This window comes from Polyodon spathula, chromosome 58 (genome assembly GCF_017654505.1).
Source record: "Polyodon spathula isolate WHYD16114869_AA chromosome 58, ASM1765450v1, whole genome shotgun sequence".
NCBI classification, from domain to species: Eukaryota; Metazoa; Chordata; class Actinopteri; order Acipenseriformes; family Polyodontidae; genus Polyodon; species Polyodon spathula.
In genome coordinates this window covers 1,263,588-1,286,476 of record NC_054591.1, presented here as the reverse complement: position 1 = coordinate 1,286,476, position 22,889 = coordinate 1,263,588, and the positions used below count along the sequence as shown (strand labels likewise).

The following is a 22,889-nucleotide window of genomic DNA, read 5'->3' as shown; positions in this document are numbered from 1 at the left end:
TTCACGTCAGTGTAGAATATATTGATTATCCTGTACAACTTCTGTTAAAATGAATAGGTTTTTAATTGTAAAGCACAGTAAAACATCACAAGTGCATCGCTGCCAGTGGCAGTATCTATTATAACTCTTGCTTTTGGACGTTTCGGTGCTCGGGGAGTGGTTAAAGATAATTCGCGTGGGAATTTGAAAACAGGCCGGCATTTTCAGTAACTCGTTTTTGCTTGACTCAGATTATTCTTCAGATATATTGTGCAGGACTTGATGGAAACAGATCTTTACAAGCTCTTAAAGACACAGCATCTCAGCAATGACCATATCTGCTACTTCCTGTACCAGATCCTGCGAGGGCTGAAGTACATCCACTCTGCCAACGTATTGCACAGGGACCTGAAACCTTCCAACCTGCTGCTCAATACCACCTGCGATCTGAAGGTCCGTCCGTCAATACTTCACTCGCACTGTCATCCCATTTTGTTGTGTGTTTTATCGGGTTTATGCATTGTCCAAGGCAGCAGTCATTACCTACTAGATAACTGACTACGGGCGTAACATTAACATGAGATCACTGACCTGCAGGTAACTGCTGCTGTGTGAGGACGCTCTTCTGTGTTATGAGGATCCAGGCTGATTTGAAACCTGCAGTTTTGAGGCGGGTTTCAGGATTGTGAAATTGTAAACTGATTTGCTGAGTAGCTGGATGAAGTTTCCAGCAGGTTTTAATAGTGGTGTTTCGATGCGACTGGTTTTTAAAAGGGTTTTCCTTTCAGATCTGTGACTTCGGACTGGCCCGCGTTGCTGATCCGGATCACGATCACACTGGTTTCCTGACGGAGTACGTGGCGACACGCTGGTACAGAGCACCAGAGATCATGCTCAACTCCAAGGTAGGGACCGCTGCATTCTTAGTGAGGCTTTCCATGCTGCCGCCAGGAGGGACTGAAGTCGTCACAATTTGAGCCCTTTCACTTGGAGCTTAAATCGGACCTAGCTGAGCTTTCAAACCCCACAGTGTTCAGACTGACTCTGGAGCTCTTGCTGTAGATTAAACTCACTGTCAAACCCCACAGTGCTCAGACTGACTCTGGAGCTCTTGCTGTAGATTAAACTCGCTGTCAAACCCCACAGTGCTCAGAGAGGGGGGGTGGGGGGGGGATGTTGTCTTGTCTTATTCTATACATCTCGGGTGATGAGTCTGTGTTTCTGCTTGCAGGGTTATACCAAATCAATTGATATCTGGTCAGTGGGCTGTATTTTGGCAGAGATGCTGTCAAACAGACCTATCTTCCCTGGAAAACACTATCTGGATCAGCTAAACCACATTCTCGGTAAAGAAAGATAAATTTAATACAATACTACCTTGAGGTTTCAGTGTGTTTATGAAGAGCTGTTGAGCACACATGGTCATGCTTGATTTTTCAAATCTATCACACATTCCTTCCTTTGGCTTCTGCATAGAATGCCTTCCCTGTGTATTGAAGGGTAGGACAAGAGAGCTGACTTAAAGGGGTCGTTCCAGCTTGCATAGAGGAGATTTCTCAGGAGGTGCTTCCTCTGTGGTTGATAAAACATAAGCAACATGTGACGGAGAAGAGTTCCAGAGTAGGTGCCGAGTGCATTCGAATGAAGTGCTGTGTAACTCGTGCCCACCACATTTTGAGAACATGCCCATTTCTCTGTGTGTGGGGGACGAGCCAAGCAGGTGACGTCAGTACCTTTTTAAAAACAGTTTAAAAAAAGTACATAAAGGGTTGAGCAGCCCACGCTGATGCACTGAGCTGGATTGCACTGGTTAGTAAACTCACAGATTCAGAACTGGAAAGCTCTGTGCGTATGAGTTATGTGACTAAAATAAACAGACTGGGCTATTAAAGTCTAGCAGCTTGGCTGCTGCAGTTTTGTTGCATGCGAGTTCATTTGTGTTTTTATGGTGATTGTGTTTCTTTAGGTATTCTGGGTTCCCCATCGCAGGAGGACTTGAATTGTATCATCAACATTAAAGCAAGAAATTACCTGCTGTCTCTGCCACTGCGAAGCAAAGTTCCCTGGAACAGACTCTTTCCAAATGCTGATCCTAAAGGTGGGTCTCATCAGTGTCTTTACTGTTGTCACTGTCCTCGTCAAGACATTTGTATTGGGCCTGTGCACTTGCATCCGCTCCTAGCATGTATCATAGCATGGATCAGTGTCAGGAAGTTCCAGATCAAAGAGATTACCTAGAGCTCATTTCCTGTGTAAAACCATTACCTCTGAGCTGCTGTTTGCCCGCATGTTTTTAGTCGTATAAGTGCATAATAATATGAATTTGCAAATCCTACTGTCCTTCCTGAAGTTTTCACTTTATCTGTATTCATTTTTTTTTTGTATAGACTGTGCAGAACTAACTTTCTGTCTTAAGATAAAAGATTAAAATTAATCCATGCATTGCAGTGGCAAATTGTGGGACTATAGCAATGAGGTATATCTGTATTACAAACACAAGGCTAAATTAATTTAAAGGGCTGCTTATTTAAACTTCAACAAAAAAACAAAACAAAAGCAACATCCAGCACTGCCTGCCTATAATGAAACCTGGCCTCCGTTTGTACACATGTGTTTTATTAAGAGTAAAACCAAACAAGTTTCTCGGTAAACTTCGTAAATGTATTTAGTTTCACGCATGTTGGACCGTGGCAAGTTCTGGACGAAGATGTTTTTTGCGCTCGTTTGCCTTCATGTTAAGGTGTAATTGTCTCCATTCACATCACCAATGTGTTCTCTCTCCTAGCCTTGGATTTATTGGACAAAATGCTGACATTTAACCCTCACAAGAGGATTGAAGTGGAAGAGGCTTTGGCCCACCCCTATCTGGAGCAGTATTATGACCCTACAGATGAGGTACTTCACTATCACGTTTCATGTGCTGCTGCTGCCTCTGAACTGCTAGCGTCACAGAGACACACAGAGCACCCCTCGGATTGTCCTGTAGTTACGATTGATTGTTGATATTATTATTTGCATTGTTATTTTTTACTCGGCTAGGGGATTACCCCTGAAGCAGTTTCTTGGCTTGTTTTCAGCGTCCGTTCTTTTTCTTCTTTCTCTTCCTCTTCTTCCTCCTCTCCAGCCCGTGGCCGAGGCGCCGTTTAAGTTCGATATGGAGTTGGATGATCTTCCCAAGGAAAAACTGAAGGAAATGATATTTGAAGAAACCGCGCGATTCCAACCTGTGTATCGGTCATAATTGTTCTACAGGTAAGTAAAACCAGAACTGTGTTTGAGAAGTACAACGACACATCCACTGTGCTTTTACTTTCTGCAAGCCAAACCACAGTCATGCTTCAGTCACTGCGTGGTATTGAGGGGCGTGTCTGGTGCGTGGTGCACGGCTTATTCCTAGCCAGGCATGCTGTATAAACAGAAGTGAACATGTTGGAAATGATTACATCTGTGGAACCTACAATGAAGAGAAATAATACTAGTATAGACTCTAGGGGTGTAAGATAAGGTTTGTATTTGAAGATGCATGACAGAGAGTAGTTCTAGAGGTCATGCAAGGTCATGGTTTCATGCTTTATCTGGCTTACCCACAGGCCTCTGGAAATGCTATACTCTGCTTCAGCCAAGAGGTCACCATGCTTTTAATGAGCAAATGCATCCCTTTGATTTCTACAGAGTCGGTGTCCCCTACATTACAATAAGCCTAGTGTCTCTGTGCCTGCCCTCTAGAGCAGGGGTATTCCGCTGAGGCATTGTGATTAGAGATAGATCTAGATGTATATATCTGTATCTCTGTCTCTATCTGTATGTATGTATGAATCTGTGATGTTCTGTTTTGCCCTCAGAGCTGCAGGCCTGGCCGTGCTCGGATGCTGTTGTTTCTCTTGCCAACTTCTCCTCGGTGGTGTCTTGTGGTTCGTCTTTGCTCCCCGGCAGTGCCATCAGCTGTTTGTGGAGGACAGTCTCTGGTGGCTGTGTCTCTAACCCTTGCTCCGATCTGTATAGATATTCACTAAACAGCTGAGTTCCCTGCATGACCATCGCATTAAAGAAGTTAATTCTCTGGAGAGCAGGCTGTGTGGCTGTCAGTCTGCACTGGCTGTGTCTAGAGTGTGGTTCAGTAAAAAAAAAAACACGATAGGTATTTCAAATAAAAAGCTGTATTCAGAGGTTCCCTAAAATATACATAGTGAGTGAAGAATTCAGATATTTTTAACAAGCAGATTAAAGATGCCCCATTTAGTTGTATCATATTTATATTTGTACTTTTTTCTAAAAGCTGTTGGTAATAATAGTATTAGTATAGAAATATTTGACCTTGTAAGCACTTGACTTTGTAGGCACTGCACTGTTAAAATAATGTACAGTATTTTTTACATTGCCCATCGCTACCTAAAACAAGGTAAGCAGTGTCTGTACTGTGCCACACTGAACACATGTCGCCACACAGGCAGTGCTTCACACGTTAAATTCATTTCTGAATGGTTTGTATCTCTTATTCTAGGCAAAAATATTTCCATAGTCACCTAAAAACACACTGATAATACAGATGTGAGATGGAAAATAAATTTGAACCCAAAAATTTTAACAGAATAAAACTCCCTCGTCTAGGGGTGGAAATTATTATTTTTTTTTTTTAGTAATCAAATGCTACTTTGATCGTTGATAGTGCCGGTGCGTGTACTTCTTTAGTACTGTGGTCATTGCAAAGATAAAGACTCATCGTCATCATTATTATTTTGTAAAGGAGACATGCTCACTCAAGCACCTTAGCCTATCAGTGGATGTACAGATGCACAAACAATTGTAAACTTCCCTTAAGAAACAGTAATGCTGTTCTAGATCTGTTGATTCAATAGATTCTACTCGAGTGTTGATGGAGCACTGTGTAGTTTTTACACCAATTAGGATGTCCAAATAGCCAGCTGGCCCCTGATTCCTTCATAGTCTTGCAGAGTTCACTTTCTTCATCTATGGAATCATTAGGCACAACCCAGCAGCAGTTTTTCAATGTGTGTAGCTCTCCAGTCAGATGCAGAATCCATAACGGGGGCTTTCTGATTGTTTGTTTGTGTTTTATTTACAGCAGTATATTGCAATCAATAAAACCAAATGACTTCAATGTATAAAGAGAGCACTCGTAACTGCTCAAGAGACTGGTACAAACAGTCACAAGGTGGAACTGCCTTGTATTTCTAGATTTTATTTTCTTCGCAATGATAAGTAAGGCTTGAATGAGTGTCTCCTTCCATCTGTCATACGCAGTCAAGAGTTTAGTTTGATTATTTTCAGGCTGAAGGAAAACGGCCACGTCACTAGCCCTAAATCACGAATGAAATAACCTGTTCTCTTGCTGTGGATTCTGCCAAGTATTTGTGGACGCGGTTGTACAGTGCGGACTTGTTGTTCTCAATCTTTCAAGTGTAGTGCCTCCTCTTTCTCCCTTTGTGGTCAATTTTCTTGCCTTGTAAAAAATAATATAGGGACTGTGCCCTCGCATGACTGTTAAAAGCTTAATATACAAAGACTGTGTAAGTGCCACACTGCTCTCTCATCCTGGGTAACCCTGTTGTAGCCACACTGACTTGTGTTTGACTACGCTGTGCTCTTTTACTGGAAATGGTGACGTTTATTAATATTTTTATTACTATTTTTTCTTTAAAAAAAAAAAAAGTTTTTTTTCTGATCTCTCGCTCTCTCTCTCTTGCTCTTTCCAGCAGTTTCACGGTCAAAGTTAAGTTGTAATTGAAATACAGATTAAACGACATGGTATACAATCCCAAGGACTCATTGGATTTAAATCATATCGGATACCTGATTTTTGCTTTAAGTGTGTTTGTGTCAGTGTGTCTGTGTGTGTGTTTGTGCGTGTGTGCGTGTGTGAGAGACTACGAAACTGCCTGCATTTTACGATGACCATTTTAAATGTGGACATCAAGGCTAGTAAATATATTTTGTGGGGGGGTATAAAGAAATACTAAAATAGACAAAAAGATTTTTCCCTGCAAAAGCCCCCCCTCTCAAAGAAAACGCGTTTCCCATGACGATACAATGTCACAGTTCTCACAAGTGCCTGCAACATTGTTCAGACTTGAAAGTGGTTGCAGGGTGCATGTAGCTGACAAAGTAACTCTGTGAATCTTACCTGCTGTGCATGTCCCGTGAGCAGGTTTAGAAAGAAACACATGCTGCCGCAAACGTGGATTTCCATTCCAGAAAATGATATTGTTTTACTGAGTAACTTGATTCACTTTGCAGATAGGACTACTTCTTGAACTGAAGCAGTGTCCGACTACCTGAAAGTAAGACTGAAGCAGACCAAACTGTCTAATATGGTGCCAGACATTAGAAAAATAGAAAAAATGAATTTGCTATTGCCACTTAATCTTGGGTAAATTCAGAAGACATTACCACTTCCCTACAACGTTGTCTTTTTTTTTTTTTTTTTTTTTTTTTTTTAACCCTTTCAGTCCCAACATGCATATTTGTCGAGCTGAAGGATAAACTCCTTTTTATTGAGTGCATGCGAGAACAGGACAGACGGTGATCGTTCTGGGAGTCCCCTGAGGCTCCAGCATGATTTCCAATAAGGCAGGACCTCAGGGGTTAAAGGAAGGTCTATGTTTTTGTATTGTAGTTGCCACTAAACCTTTTTTTTAACACTTTGATAAAGTGCACCCCAGCTTCTTTATAAAACAAACTTGCAAGCATTGAGTGGAGATTACTTTTACAGTGCTACTATATAATGTACGAGTTTACAGTTCTGAAAAGGGTTGTGCTGCAACATCTGCCCATTCTGTTGTGAGATAACTCCTGCTTACTTTGTTTAAGTGGTCTGCATGGTGCTTTGTGTTAGTCTTGGTATTCTGTGATTTGTACCGTTGCTAATTATTTAGTTGGGTAATTCAATCTGCTTTTGTTTTTACAATCACAATAAAGTGCCGCAGCTGTGTGACTTCTACAGTGTATTGAGAACTTGCTGGTAAAAAGATGGAGCTTTTTTTTGTTTGCCTTAATATTTATTTTGGATGTTTCTGTAAAACTTTTTTTTTTTATTATTATTCAATGAATATTCTGTTTCAAGTGCATATTAATCGTAAAAAAAAAAAATAATTCAATTGTTTCATGTATTAAATTAATACTGTATAAGCATATACCTAATAGATTTTATTCACTACAACCATTTGACATTTGTGTCTGATTTCTGCTCCTGGTTGTGTCTTATTGGAGTGGGTTCCCAGTTGTGGGAGTGTGGGTTAACCTGCACACCCCAGTTGAGGTCAACTTGGCTACTTCCATCCACTGGACCAGAGAAGGCGGGGGGGGGGGGGGATATGAAGTCACACTTTAAACAACTGGAGCGTAACCTTGTTAAATTCTCTCCAGGTGCTGGCCCCACTGCCCCAGTGCTGTTCTCGCTGGTTTCAAAGTGTGGTTTGTTTCACCACTTTACAATGGCGTTTGACCCGGGGAGCCCCAGAATAAAGATGCAACACCCCAGATTGTGCCTTTGTGCATTTTTCAATTTAAGAAAGAAGAGACTGCCGTGGAACCAGCTGGGTTGAAATCGGCACGATTTTAATTGAAATCATTTTAAGATTGTGATTCCGGAGAATGAGTGGGACCGTTAATTAGGAGTCTCGGAATCACTCTGGGAATTGGGGGTGGACAACTGCAGTGGAATCTGCTGGGCAGAGTAACTCGCTGCTCCCTGTGAAACATTGTTAACGTTAGTGGTCTTGCATATGGGAGCAGCTGCCAAGCATATCATCCCTGCATCAAAAGGTTGTTAGAGCCCCAGTCTTGCCCATCCTGACTGTGGGAAATGCAGCTTTAATATTCCGTACTGTAATGCAAATCTAATAGTTTGATTTGAAGATTGTGGATCTAGAGAATTACCAGCACTGCGCTACAGGTTTCTTTGCTCAATTTTTTTCTTTTTGTGTGTTGTTTTTTATTTATTTTTTTCTTTTCCATCTGTAGTAACGAGCCCCGAACATTGCACTCCAGTAACTCAGGCACATGGTGAGAAAATGAAAGGGATTTTCAAGGGCCGGCTCTTTGTGAAGAGGTTAATTTGATTCTGTACTGGAGCAAACAGAGTGTGCCTCTGCAGAAAGATTTGCCAAACAAATTGTTAAACCACAGCCGCTCTGGTTACTAGGCGACCAAACGCTTGCCCTGGTGTCCCTGTCGCTTCACTGTCACTGCAGAACAATCGCAGGTTATCATGGGATGAGTTTTTTGGTGAATGAATTGGCTCGCTTTTATAACTGGAACACTGTTTTAAACAACAGGACACTCTTATTAAATAGATTTATCTGTGGTACCTTAACAATAATAGTTTTTTGTTTCATCTTCTAAACCCTGCGTTTAACAGTTTATACCTGTTATCAGGGATCACTTTGTTTTAGAGCCGCGTTGCCCCTGTGTGTGGTAGATACAGGATAATCATCTCCCCACAGTCAATAGTTGCAATATTCTTCATAATGGCCACTGGCTTTTATTTCATTACTGATTTTGAGATTTTTTTTTGCAGCTTAAGATTCATCCAGAGACCATTATTAAAAATTTAAAAACAGCATTTTCTTATTTCTAATTCAATCACCTAGTTTGTAGTATTTCTTTCCTGCAGCGTTTTTTTGCAGCTTGAATTATTAGCGCACGAACAGGTTGCTATAAACGGCTCCGGTCTCTGGCTCAGTGGTAATTCGAGGAGACATGCTGGACAGCATGCACTGGGGTGACATTTAGACCTGTCTCTTTAAAAAAAAAAAAAAAAAAAAAAAATAGAAATGACACTTTTTTTACAATTCAAACAGTCCCTCCTCCAGGGTCTACTTTGAAATCAGAGTCCCGAATTGAGCAGTAGGTGGAGGTGGGGAATTCATTCTTCTTTGCTTTAAGACAATTCACACTTGAAAGAAATGGAGGCATGACCCGTACCACGCCTACACTGCCCAGCTTGTGGGATCCCTTCTAATTGCTGACCAAAGAATGCATTTTGGCTGGGTGATTTCCAGATTCACAAACTGGGCTTCTGTGTCAACCTGAGGCTTACTTTCCAGTTTGTCTTAAACTATGCAGGATCCCCAGTCGTTCATTTTAACACGATCTTAATTCAAACTGTTCTCAGCTGTCTAAAGACTTGTGTGCACGGGAGTCCAATAGATAAGCAGTTCCCGTGTCATGCACGCAATGCACACATTTCTTTGAGAATCAAGGCCAGCTATTTGATGCATGAACCGTGTAGCCATGCTGGATACACAGTCCGATGCCATCATTCAAGACATGCACCTGATAAGGAATTAAAACTCACATGGGTAGAATTGTGCTGTCGGGCGCGAGGAGCTTCTTCTGCATTGAAAGGCCTCTCCGATTGCCAACTGAGGATCATGTTCTAGTTGTTCAGCGCTGACAGCAGCATATATAAAAGGACAAGGGTTGATAAGATGGGAGTTACATGTGACAACCAGGAATGTAATATTTCCTCTGGAAGTTGCTACACCTCGAATGGAACGACCCCAGGGTCTGTTTGCAGTTGTGAACTTGTCTGTTGCCTCTTTGTACCTTGCGTATTGAATCCTATGTTCTTTTTCCTACTTTTCATGTAATGCTAGCGCCGGCTGTAATATACCCCTTGTGGTAGTTCACAAGGGGGAATAAAAGAAATGTGGCTGTTACTTGCAGTCCAATTTGCCATCTTACAGCCCCTTGATATTTAATCAGTTCTCATCATCTCTCTGTCCTGCATGTCATTAACTGCTGCTATTAATAATAATAATAATAATAATAACACACACGGTTTCCCGCCTGGCTGTGCTTTGCAAATTCATATTCCACATGATATCAATATTTTTCACACCACTGTTCTTTGGCAACCTCTTTCCATTTCTTTCAGATTATGTAACAGTGCTTTCAGATTCCCGTTTTGTTGCCACCTCCCATCCCTTGATATACTGCAGAGCTGGCTGTTGCTGTATCGGGCTCCCCTCGTGATATAGGCTCTGGCAGAGGAGCTGCAGCATCCTAATTACAGGGGCTTGTTTCCTCTCCCGTTTATCATTGTTCTGTACACTTAGGCTGTCTGCATAATTACAGAGTTCTGCCGGTGATCTTCCATCATCAATTTATCCCGATTTATGCAGAGTCTTTAATGATGCCCACAATTAATTCGTTGGAGGCTTGCTTTGTTTTCTGCACATTCTCTCTCTCTCTCTCTCTCTCTCTCTCTCTCTCTCTCTATATATATATATATATATCATCTATAGATATATATCATATATATATATTATAGATATATATATATATATTTATATTTATTAAAGTTGTCTTTGAAATATCTGGGCATTCCAAATCGAAGTGAGAAAGTCAAGCAAAGACCCAAAAGACATTGTAAAAGAAGAAAAAAATGTACCACTGATGTTATGCTAATAAAAATGATATCAAAAAGAAATTTTATTTTTAAACGCTGGTTGGCACCAACCCCAATGGCCCCCATCCTTACCTCTCATCACTGCCCCAAGCATATGGGTCTAGGTATTGCATGAAACATATTCACCCTATTCCACTAGTCCCTAGGGCTGGGTTTGATGCAAATAGGAATGGTAGGTGTGAAGGGACTTGTCCCTAAATTAAACTAATACAAACAGAACAGCTTCCCAAGGTTTTAAAAGCTATCGTCCCGCAGATTGAGTTCAGTGCGCGTGTAAACACATTAAAGAGCACTGCCACTTCGTTTCATTAAAGCCCTCGGTTGGCATGGCAACGCTGGAGCCCTGCTGGTTGAGCCTTCGGTGTCATGAATGGAAAATGAGAAAGGAAATAAAACTGAGGTTAAACTAATTTGCCTGTGAAGAAGACTGTCGGATAGGCGGTTGCCGTGGGAGCACGCCGCCCTTGACGACCCCCAGGCAGCTGCCTGCCTCGCCGCTCGCGAGCTCTTGTCGCTTCAGCACCGCCGCTTGCTCTCTACCGCGAACGAGAGAGTGAGAGAAAAGGTGAGGGCTGACCTTCCATGAGGAGAGGGAGCAGAAAAATAAAGCACTTGAAATATTTAAAAAAAAAAAACAGCTGTGAAAATGAAGAGCAGGTGCCAGGCTGCAGTGCTGTCATGAATGAAGTGACATGCGAAACAGACTGAGAAATGGGTCTTGAAAAGTCATTAATATAATAGTAAATAGAAAAACTGTAACCGTTTTAGCATTGAAGAAGGACTCTTCCTGAGATCCAGAGTGTGCAATGTGTGTGAGATGTTGGATTTGTAAGGTGCGGGAGCTGCCCATCGATTCCAGCTGTCTCTGTGAGAGTGTGTGTGTGTTTGTATAATGTGTTGATCTGCTTTCTGCAACACACTCAGGGAACACTTAAGGGGAAAACTAAAGGGGCAAATTTAACTTAAGGTCGTTTTATTCAACTGGGCACAGAGACAGCTTACCTCAGGCATTACAGGGTTAACTGTAGCAGTACATGGCGACTCCCACCCAAGCTGCTCAGCCTATCCATTCTGCTCACACACTCTACAGACCCAAACAGACTGCCATTCATTCACTTCCAAATCTAAACCGTGAGATTTTCCAGAGAGAACCCAGGCGCCTCTCCACAGCCTTACTGTCCCGTGAGGAAGAAGTGACTCCAAGGAACAGCTCGGAGAAGATCCTCCACGTTCAGGAATCTGGACTCAGTCAACAGTCTGCAGACCCCCTGGCCACTGAGCACTCCGGAGTGTAGATTTCAATTGGAAATGCATCGAGTCTATATTCAAAGAAAATCGATGAATGTTGTAAGCTGTGCTTTTCTTATCCAAGTGCTTGTGAGAGCTTCGGCAATGCAATAGGCATTCGTTTGTGACGTTTCAAGACAGAGGGAATGTGTTGTGTCATATACAAGATGACCGAATAGCTGTCCTGTGGGAACAGCAGATCATAAAGAAAAGCTTTTTATATACAATGCTTCTGCTACTGTCCGTCTGTCTGAGATTGTTAACATCTGGCCTATGCGTTGACCCAAGGAAATGTTTTAAGTGCCACTCAGTTTACTGTCACTAAAACATTATGCATAATGCTAGCTGCTGCCATCTAGTAACAGCTGAGGGAAGTACATCTTGACACACTTGTGTGCATTAGCTATTGATTCTGTTCATGACAGGGCTTGTTTTGGAAAAAGACAATAATTAGACACTTGCTTCATTGTCTGTAGCTATGGCTGAATGGTTAGCTGTGGACAGAAACACTGCATGTGCAATACTAAGAGTTTCACCCACATCTTTGTGTTACCCAACAAGTTTCAGAATTCATACTCTTATCTGAAGGAATGATGCTGATTTAGAGAAGGAATCCCACGCTGTCTGGTTTCTATTTTCACAACATCCACCCAGTCCTGAGCCACAGGCTTTCCACTGTGGTCCTGTGGTGTGATCTGAGTGTTTCTCTGAACATTGGCTGGTCTCTGATCAGACTGGTGTGATCGAAACAGAACACAGCAGCCTCCGCTTCACCTCACAGTGAGGGTTGAATACTGAGATTCCTCCGCTTCACCTCAGAGTGAGGGTTGAATACCGAGATTCCTCCGCTTCACCTCAGAGTGAGGGTTGAATACCGAGATTCCTCTGCTCTTGTGTTTCTCGAAAGCCAACATGGAAAGCTAACTGCAAAAAAAAAAAAAAAAAAAAACAAACAAAACTAGCTTGTCATGATCACTGTCCTGTCTCTTGCTCAACTGTCCAATAATATTTTGGGGGATTTAGATTTACATCTCTTATTTTGCATTGAGAAAAAAAAGTTTAAATTTGAGAAACAATTACAAATAATCGTCTACAGGGCCATTTTACTGCTCCTTTATCATCAGTGGTACTAAACAACGATAAGGGGGTTAGTGACAATGCTACTACACCTGATTAGGAGCACGAAAATAGGATTTTAATATATGTGATTCTACACTTCTAAAATATAAACACTCTGCATCACTGGAGATCAAAAGCTGACAGGCATCAGTGAAGACAGAACACTGCAAAATCACAGAGCTGCGCAACTGCGCCCTCTGCTGCTGGAAACACTCACTACACATGGCAAACCTGCATCGATTCTGTTAACCCGTAAAGCATGTATTTCCTAGTAAGGTAATCTGAAATCGATTCTTCTGAAGTCTTGGATCAGACTCTTTGTATGTCCTTTGAGAATTTTAAATGACCTTTCGTGGGACTTTTACAGCTATTGAGAATTGTCAGTAATGTGACTTGTGTATTCGCATATATATATATATATATATATATATGTGTGTGTGTGTGTGTGTGTGTGTGTGTGTGTGTGTGTGTGTGTGTGTGTGTGTGTGAAAAGTAAAGCAATTTGCGTTGGTTTCGACCAGTATTCTTTCTCAATATTTCGCAGAAGAAACCCTTCTGTGCGTTTTGCGCACTGAACACTGGGTGGCGCTGCTGTGCTGTACACTAACAGCCTCTTTGCACTGGCTGTCAAGCCTCGTGAAAGCACGTCTCTCTTTGTTTTGACTGCCTCAAATCCCCTGTGTGTTGTGATGCGGCCACCTGGACTAATGGCAGTGCTGCTGCAGCCAGTGATGCCGAGAAAGCTCTTTGAAGCCTTACTCTCAGAACCGTGAGAAGCACACTGATCAGCATGAATACACACCTGCAGCTAATAGCATTCGCAACGAGAAACAAGAAAGCATGCATTGAACAACAGGGCTTATTAAAACATTCAATACCCTTCTCGTCGGCCCGGCTGCTTGTCAGTGTTACTGTTTTCAGCTGAGAGACTTCATGCAGCGGCTTCGCCTCTGGTGCAGAACATTAGAAGAGCTGGAAGCAGTCAAGCCAGGCTCCCAGTGAAGTGAATGATAATGCCTGTGACTGGACTCCGTGTGCAGATCTGAACCCTCAAAATAATGAGCTGAGGAGCAGAGTGCCAGAGCCAGCCAGCCAGCGAGCGGCAAGGCAGGCTGATTGGGGTGAACCGCGATTCACAGAAACATCTCAACATTAGGCTAGTTTGTGACCCCCCCAGAAATTGATCCTGGTATCAATGCTTCATGCTGAGCCCTTCTCTCTCTCTCTCTCTCTCTCTCCTGTTTATATTCCGACATTCCGAGCTAGTCACATAATAGTGTACAGCAGACTAGAAATGACACCATTTGATTCTTTGAATTTGTGGTTGTTAGCAGTGGTTAGCTTTTAATTAATCAACCCTTTAAAATACATTCTGCTTGTCAAAATGCTCCCGTTATAACGAGCACGCAATGCGCGTCCAGCAGCCCGGGACAATCTATGATGTCATTTGGAGCGTGTCGGTGGCGCGCCTGTTGTTTACCCAAACCACGTTCTCGCGTAATGCGCGCCCCCGCCCCCAGGGGGATTAGCCCGCGCCTTTCCATCGGTGGCGCGCGCCACTGAAAAACAAGCCGAAGCGTTCTTTGTCTCGGACCGCAGAGCGCAAGCCATTGGTCGTCGATTACAACCGAAGTAGAGTTCCAGGCTGTGCGATTGGTCCTCGGAGATGACTCGGGTTCAACAGACAGAAACAAAACAAAGAGAGTCGGAGCGGCGGCGAGGCGAGAGGAGCTCTGCACTGAGCCCGAACAGAGCCCGAACAGAGCCCGAACACAGCCCGAACTGAGCCCGAACAGAGTCCGAACTGAGCCCGAACAGAGCCCGAACTGAGCCCGAACTGAGCCCGAACACAGCCCGAACTGAGCCCGAACAGAGCCCGAACTGAGCCCGAACAGAGCCCGAACTGAGCCCGAACAGAGCCCGAACAGAGCCCGAACTGAGCCCGAACTGAGCCCGAACACAGCCCGAACTGAGCCCGAACTGAGCCCGAACTGAGCCCGAACTGAGCCCGAACAGAGCCCGAACTGAGCCCGAACAGAGCCCGAACAGAGCCCGAACTGAGCCCGAACTGAGCCCGAACAGAGCCCGAACTGAGCCCGAACAGAGCCCGAACAGAGCCCGAACTGAGCCCGAACAGAGCCCGAACAGAGCCCGAACTGAGCCCGAACAGAGCCCGAACAGAGCCCGAACAGAGCCCGAACAGAGCCCGAACTGAGCCCGAACAGAGCCCGAACTGAGCCCGAACAGAGCCCGAACTGAGCCCGAACAGAGCCCGAACAACACGACTGTTACCCGAAGAAGCAGTCATTAAACACACGGGGCTGCTCCGATTTAGAGGAAAGGCAGGAAAAAAAAAACTATTTCTTTCATGAAATATCTTTGGAAAACGGAGGGAATATACGAGGGGAACACAACAAACGTGTCTGCCAGACTGTTCCCTGAATGCTATTCTGGAGCGTTTGTTTTTTCAAAGTGGAACCTCGTTTTATTAAGATTACATCATTGTTTTAAAAATTAATACATTGGAGAAATAGCCTGCAAGTACTAAGAAGCAGGAGGTTTGACCAATGGAAAAATATAAACGTTAGATAGATGACAGTAACCCAAGGTCCCGACAGCAGCTGACAGAGAGGGAATAAACGAGACCTTCGTGGATGAATGAAAGAGTCGGGATCTGGAGAAAGATGAAATATAATCAGAGACAGTGAATCAGCCTCGGGATATCTGCCGCTGGGCACCGCAGCGCTGCTCGCCGCGAATGAAAACAAAGCAAAGGCGAGACAGCCCTCCCTGGAGCCGGTTAGGAAGAGGATTGTTGAGCGTAAGTATAGCATTGTTACACAAGTTTGGACAATAAGTCATATTTCGGGGAGGTTAAAAACAAACAAATAAAAAACGAAAAAAAAATCGACGTAGGTAAGTAATTTACAGGGGTATCACAAAAAGGGGGTCGTCATACAAGCTGTAACGCTTTAAACGTTGACGTGTCTATCAATGTGAACTCGGTAGTATATATATATATATATCTTTGATGATATACATAGCTGGGGTCTTATAGTGCTGTTGTGATTGTCCGGAGAAGGTCAGATTGCTTTGCTGTCTTCATTCATTTTGTACTAATGTATTAATTGCATTTGGGAAGTGCGATGATATGTTGGTTAAAAACATGTTTTGTGAGTTGATTTGTGTGCGCGGTGGGGGTTGAATTAGCCGTTTGGGGAAACGGGCGCCAGTGTTTTTATGTAGCTGTATGAACCAGGTCATAAAGCAGCTGTAGGGTGCAGAATACAAACCCATGACATCGGCGCGATCTGATCCACTCTCTTTCGCTAATGCAGATTTAATCAATCAACTTTGCCAGTCATCAGATGCAGGTTAAAATGGTGAACGTACAATATGTTTGAATGAGTTACACAGTGGCATCAAAAACACGAGACCTATTGAAATGCGGAAGGATTGCGTCTGTTTATATTTTGGTTACTGTACACAGTCGGACAATCACGAAATGGCCAGCGCGTCAGAATATTTTAATAAACACAGCATGATCTGCATGCCACCTTTGTCGGTGAAACAAGCTGGTTTTGATCCCACTGTGAATGCAAGCAAGTGCCTTGGTAACTGTTCCCAGCAAACAGAAATGTGCGCTTTCCATGTGCCACTGCAGCAGCGCTGCTTAGGCCTATTAACAACGCAAGATGTCAGACAAGCTAGATAATCCGGTGAAGGAGGATTTGCAGCTTTGTATTTCCAGGACAAACAACACTGCCACGAACTGTGAAAGGATTCCGCACATACAGGAGGATAACCGCGCAGCAATGCGTGCGGTACACGCTTTCGACAGATCGGCGGCCTCTCTTTGTTTTTCATCTTGTAAACACTGGCGCATTGCGTGCGGGTGTATGTATAAACACAATGTCTCTTAATGAACACGATTCCAGCCCCGGCTGCTGTAAGGGTTAAATGTGCAGGCTCTATCGCACATGACCCTCATGCTTTCAGTCTGTATTTGTTTACATATCCGGGAATGCGAGCATCGCAGGCACTGTCCAGCCCCGTCTGTTACGTGATTGGATATCCGCGTCGCAATCACGCAGTAACCCGCCCCCACAGTCAGCTTGTCAGCGTCCAGGCCAGGCGCAATCAGACACAAAGAAGGGAACAGAAAAGGACATGCTCTCGGGTCGCAAGAAAGCAGGATCACGACTCGGGGCTTGGACCCGCAGATACTCCGCACAGCGGGCTGTGTTTCAGCTGCAGAGTCACAAAGATCATTCATGTTATGTGTATGAAAGTATTCAGTTTTAAAGAACTAATTACATCTCGGAACCAGGCTCGCTGGTAGTGGTAAGTGAGTGTCTTGAAGAACTGGCCAGTGTGTACACATCGTGAACACTAAAAAGTTCATATTGGTTGACCAAAAGGTGTCGGATATGGATGGTAAATGCTATATACGAGGGTAATGTATTGAACATCATATTTTAGCTTTAGGAAATATGCAGGATTTAAAAACAAAGCAAAGGTGTTATATTCGCAGGTCGGAGACGAGGATTAAACTTCACTTCAGGTGGTACTGTGGTGAATTTCAGTGTGCAATGAACTCGCTGTTGACAGTTTCGTATAGCATGCCAGATTCAGCATGTAACAGTTTCCTTTCAGCATTCCTGTATCTTTTGGAGCACAGCATTATTCAGATCCTCAGCAGGCCTCAAGGGGGATATTGCAGTCTGAAATGATTACAGTGCCTGCACAGCAGAGACACCATCAAAGCACTAGCAGGGAGATCTTCATTCTGTGTTTGTGTATAGCACAAATAATTTAACAACGTGCCGTCTTGGTTTAGTTGAAAGCCTTGAACTGGATTTGGAAGTGATGCAGGAGTACATATTTCCTGGTGTAACCCAAGCTGGGAGTTAATAGTTTCAAAATAGATAGATAGGTCAGCTGAGAAAGTTATTCACCTTACTATTAAAATCCTTAACTTGACGTTGAATTGTTGGGTCATTCCTGGCAAGCCACACAGTTGTCTGTGGTCATGTGTGCTTTGGTTGCTGATGTGTACCAGGCTGAGTCTTTGGTAATGCATTGCCATGTATTTGTTGTCAGTTATTCACCATGCATGCCTTTGTTTTTGTGTGCCGCTACTTCCTTATATGGTGTGCTTTTAAAGAGGAAGTAGACTGATATGAGTCCTGATATAAACAGCAGCACTTTTTAAAATAATATACATAAAGAAGACAGTGTCACTGCTAAAAGAACCAGAACCACACAGAGGAAGTTATTCTGGTGTTAGAATAGATAGTATGGCTGTTTCACAGCTTTCTGTGCATTAGAGTACAGAGCAATGGGAGGTCCTTAGATCTTCTTATAAGGATGTGGTGAAGAAATCACTACTTAAACAAGTACTTGTGCTTTGTAAGAAAACAAAGCACAAGTCCTTTAAACATGTTTCAGAGTTGCTAATTAAAAAATAAAATGTGAACTAAAATCCTTTACAAGATTGAGGCAGGACCTTGTGTCTGCACTGCAGTGCCTGCCTTCAGTTTCATTGTGATCTGTTTGCAGAAGTTCACTTGTTATTGTTTGCAGCAGACTGACTGTTGTCTGCAGACATGCTTCCTGTTTTGCATGTTAAAAAGTAACCCACAAGTCATTTTCATCTGATAAGAAGCATTTTGCACTTGTTTCCTGCTGGGTATTCACAGGGCCCCCACTCCTCTGACAAACCATGAGCAATTAAAAGAACACCTGTAGATTGCAGGGTAGAGGCACATTTGTTAATTTATAGCAGCAGTTACTGTAGTTTATCAAGCCAAAGCAAGATGAGCACAATGCAAGTCAATGCAACCTGTCTGGCAGTCTGAGGTCTGTGTCTGATCTCAAGACTTGGCTGTTTCAGTGTGAAGCAGTGCAAGAAACCAGAAGTAGCACATTTCTGCAGGAAACAGTAAAATGTACCTCATTTGCACAGCATGTTGCTGCAGATGCCAGGTTATGTGCTGTGGAACATCAGTTTGTACATTTACTTGCTGTTTGTGTAAGATTCCTGTTTACGTCTGTGCTTCCCCAGTCTTGTGAGATTAGACAGTGATTATTGAGTTTGCTTGATGTGCTTGCTTTTCATTAGGAGATGTACCTGGATCAATCCTTTTTGCTGTTATTGGTTAAATTTAGGGTGGTGCATCATAAACCTCTACATGCATTTCAGAGCATCTTTTTTTAGTAGCACACTGTCATGGTTAACCGTGAGATTTGTCCTTCAGAAAATGTGCCTTGGCTTGGCAGATGTTGTTCACAGCATGATCAGCTCAAAGACAAACGCACACAGTATTCAAGTTGTTCTTGATAACATTTGACTCATCTTATTATCTCAATTTATCACTTGATAGGCTTTTTCTTTATCTGGAGAACAAGATACAAAAATACAATTCACTGGTTTTTTTGGGTTTTTTTTAAAATTCCTTTTGATCCACAGTTTGAACCTGGGATAGGTAAAAAAAAAAAAACATTTACAAAAATTATATCGATCTCTCTCTCTCTCTCTCTCTCTCTCTCTCTCTCTCTCTCTCTCTCTCTCTATATATATATATATATATATATATATATATATATATATATATATATATATATAAATATATATATAAATAAAATAGTGATTTCATTTCTTGTTTGTTGTATGGCAGAACAATGAATTGCATTCTTTTTTTGTTTGGTTTCTTTGCCAGGTCTATTTCTCCTGTGGTGTCTGTGTGGACCGTGCCACACACCCACTCCAGAACAACGACGGCTTTTGCTTGCATTTTCCAGTGTTTTTTCTGTCAGCAAGTTCAGCAGAGTTGTAACTCTTCGAGTGCCAGCCCGGAGCTCAGCGAGGAGGAGCAGCCGCACACTGAAATGGTGAAGATGACAAAGTCCAAGACTTTTCAGGCATACCTGCCAAACTGTCACAGGACCTACAGCTGTATCCATTGCAGAGCGCATCTTGCAAACCACGACGAGCTCATCTCAAAGGTAGGGATTGGTTTTCTTTTTGATCTTTTCAAATTGCATTGCACGCTAATTCTGTGAAACTGCCCCTTAGTCAACCCTCGCATCCATTTTGTTTTAAAGGTACTTGGACATGCTTCAAGTCAAATGCAACAGGTGTCTGAAGCATGAACGTGACACAGTTGCAAGGTTATGTCTTAGGTGTTGTCCATTGTGACTTTGACTGCACAAAGAATTTACTCTTCATTCTAAATAGTCATTATACATACTGCTATAAATGAAACTGTAGGCTGATTGTTTCCCAGGGAAGATTATGCATTCTAACAACAATTCCAACTGGCTTCAGCAAATGGGCTTTAAATGTTGGAAACTCATTTATGGATTATTTTTAATTTTCTCTTAAATACGTGCAGGTGGCACACAGTGTTTTTAGAGCATGTCCAGTTGATGCATCACCCTGCCAGACTGGGGCTGATGTGCACTGGCAGAGTTTGACAGACACATTTTGAAAGAGCCGTTTGAAGGTCGGGAGGGACAGTGGTTAGTGATGTTTTCAGCATGCTTGGTGAGTGAGTAGAGCACAAGCTCAGTAAATACAGGCTGAATTAGCCTTTAACCCAGTACTGAGTGTGAGAGCCTGGGACAGTTTGAAGGAAAGCTGCCAGCCAAGGATAGAGGGCTTTGTCTTTAGCTTTGTTGATCCTTCAGTGTTTGCAGTCTTGAATTTCATGTTTTATTAATAGATCTGTGGGGCTCATTGAATGATGTAATAGAATCAATATGGGTCATGTGCACAGGACTTGAAGGACTTTTTTTTTTGTTATGTGAAGTTTGGAGTCAGAAGTTCATTCTCATTTTTCAAGCACTGTTAAAGCAAATGTTTGAATCAAAAAACCCAGTTCTTAAAACAGTTTTGTGTATAGGGCCCTATGTGCTAGTTACTGTGAGAATCACAGGTGAGTAATTTGACAAATAGCTGAGATCCATTCCTTCTGATTACAGGAAGCTTGAAGTTGTGACCTCATGCTGTTTTTTTTTGATGAATTAACAAAAGCCTAGGAAATGGTGACATATTATTACAATTGTGTTCCTTTCAAACAGTCCTAAGCAGGGATACAGGATAAGGGTGTAGCAGGAAAAAAAAAACATGATTTAATTAACATTTTCCTGCTTTCTTAAAAAAAAAAAAAAGAGCAGCAATAAGATATCTTGTTGTTGTTGTTGTTGTTGTTGTTAGACCTTGTTTTGGTGCATTAGGGAGCATTGCTTCCACCCTTCCCTCTGGGTTAGAACTCACCACTGCTCTGTCAGAGAGCCAGGGGCTTCAATCCACACGAGGAGGAGTGGAAGGTAACCAGGGTAAGAAAGGAATTCAGCACCCTTTCTAAGGGGTTCAGCTCCCAAAACTGGACATTCCTGGGGAACAAATGCATATACACTGGGTAGACAGATCTTCAAGCAAGAAACAAAGATCTTCACTCACTTTGACTGTATGTAGTTTTTAAAAAGTTTCTTTTTAACCTACTGCTGTTTATAATTCAACAGTGCAGGCCAAATAATAGATGCAGAACTATGTAGAAATACAGGCTTGTGTTTGCCTAAGCGTCACAGTGGTATTCCTGAATACTATCACACTGTGACGGAACACCCTGCCTCTGTGCATCAAACACTAATCTCCTCCCTGGCTGTGTGTGGATTGTTCACACAATTATTATCTTTTTCTGTTATTTCACACTCCAATTTCTGTTGATCAAAACCGCATGGAGTATCTGTCACCCCATTAACTGCTGGTAGTGGTAGCTGGTTATCAAAGTTGTGTTCTAGTTCAGGACAAATGGAAATTTAAAGAAGGGGTCCTTTTTCTGGTGTGTTATTCTATCTCTGGATGAACAAGTTTATGGAACGCAGTTCTCTATAAACCTACTGAATTTAGGGGCGACGGTCCCAGGGGAAAGGCCAGTGTGTGGTTGTTCAGTTATCCATAATCAATATTACAGATGCAGCAAATCTGCTGGTACTACTGAATCAGTATCCCAGAGCGAGTGGCCTGTTTTGTTCAGTGGCGAGGGTTCAAACTGAAGGTTGTTCGAAAGCATTCTGAGATTTTTTTCTCTTCTTGCCACTCCTTTGACTGGGTTAAGAAGGCACAGGATAACCAGAGCCGCTGTCCGCTTTATTAGCGTTACTTAAAGCTAATTTCGCAGTGGAAAAGCCGATCTAAGCTAGCTTGCTGGGGTCATGGTGACCAAAGGATAAAAACCAGTTTAGAATCCAATCCCTGTGTACTAAATGTTACGTACTCCACTCAGTTGATAGAGCACTAGTCAGTGAGTCTGTCTTAGCGAAGCAATTTCATTTTTAAGTGACTTATTTTTTAACATATTAGCTTCTTTGTATTCTGTGGTGTTTGCTACTACAACCCCTCCATAACACTTCTGATAACAAATTAAAAGATACCTTTAGAGATCAGTGTGCCTTGTACTGTACTTCTAGTCTGTAACTTGCCTTTTGAGAAGAGTAGAGAAGTAATGTGGACAGTAGATCCTGGGACTAATTTAACATTTAGAAATATCAAATGAAATATGCAAAGAAATATTCTTTTTGTTCTCGGTCTCCTTTCAGTGCAAGGGTCAGCTTTGAGACAGACGTTTCATTTGGAAATCTTTCAAAAGCCATTTGGCAAAAAACAAAACAAACAAGACTTCCTTTTGTCTAGGTGATGAAACTGCACCTGACAGCAGATTATTAAGGCGCTTCCTTTCTCTGTGCTCATTATAAATCGGACTGACGATTCAGACTCCTGATGCAGTTATACAGCTAATCCCTCAAGATGGTTTAGGCCAAACAAGTTTGTTTGTATAGGTCATAACCATAAGAATGAAAAGATAGGCCTACATGTTGTTGTTGTTGTTGTTATTATTATTATTATAATTATATTGATATGTCCTCCCTGATTTAATTACAAACTACAGTCCTCAGTATATTGTATTTGTCGTCTATAGTAAAAATGCATTTGAAGCGTAAGGTTTAAATAAACCGTGATTACTTTATAATAAAGCTGCTGCTTGACTGGGTAATAAAGCTGGTG

The 22,889-nt window shown here is 42.4% G+C and overlaps 1 protein-coding gene across 1 annotated transcript; it reads left to right on the top strand.

Moving 5' to 3' along the window:
* The first annotated feature begins 226 nt into the window (after positions 1-226).
* Positions 227-5,753, top strand: LOC121307738 (mitogen-activated protein kinase 1). Its single transcript, XM_041240003.1, has 7 exons — positions 227-432; positions 768-884; positions 1,211-1,325; positions 1,946-2,077; positions 2,765-2,874; positions 3,104-3,231; positions 3,822-5,753. Exons 1-6 carry the CDS (start codon positions 262-264, stop codon positions 3,218-3,220), a joined length of 762 nt encoding a protein of 253 aa, XP_041095937.1. The 5' UTR covers positions 227-261; the 3' UTR covers positions 3,221-3,231; positions 3,822-5,753.
* The last annotated feature ends 17,136 nt before the right edge of the window (positions 5,754-22,889 follow it).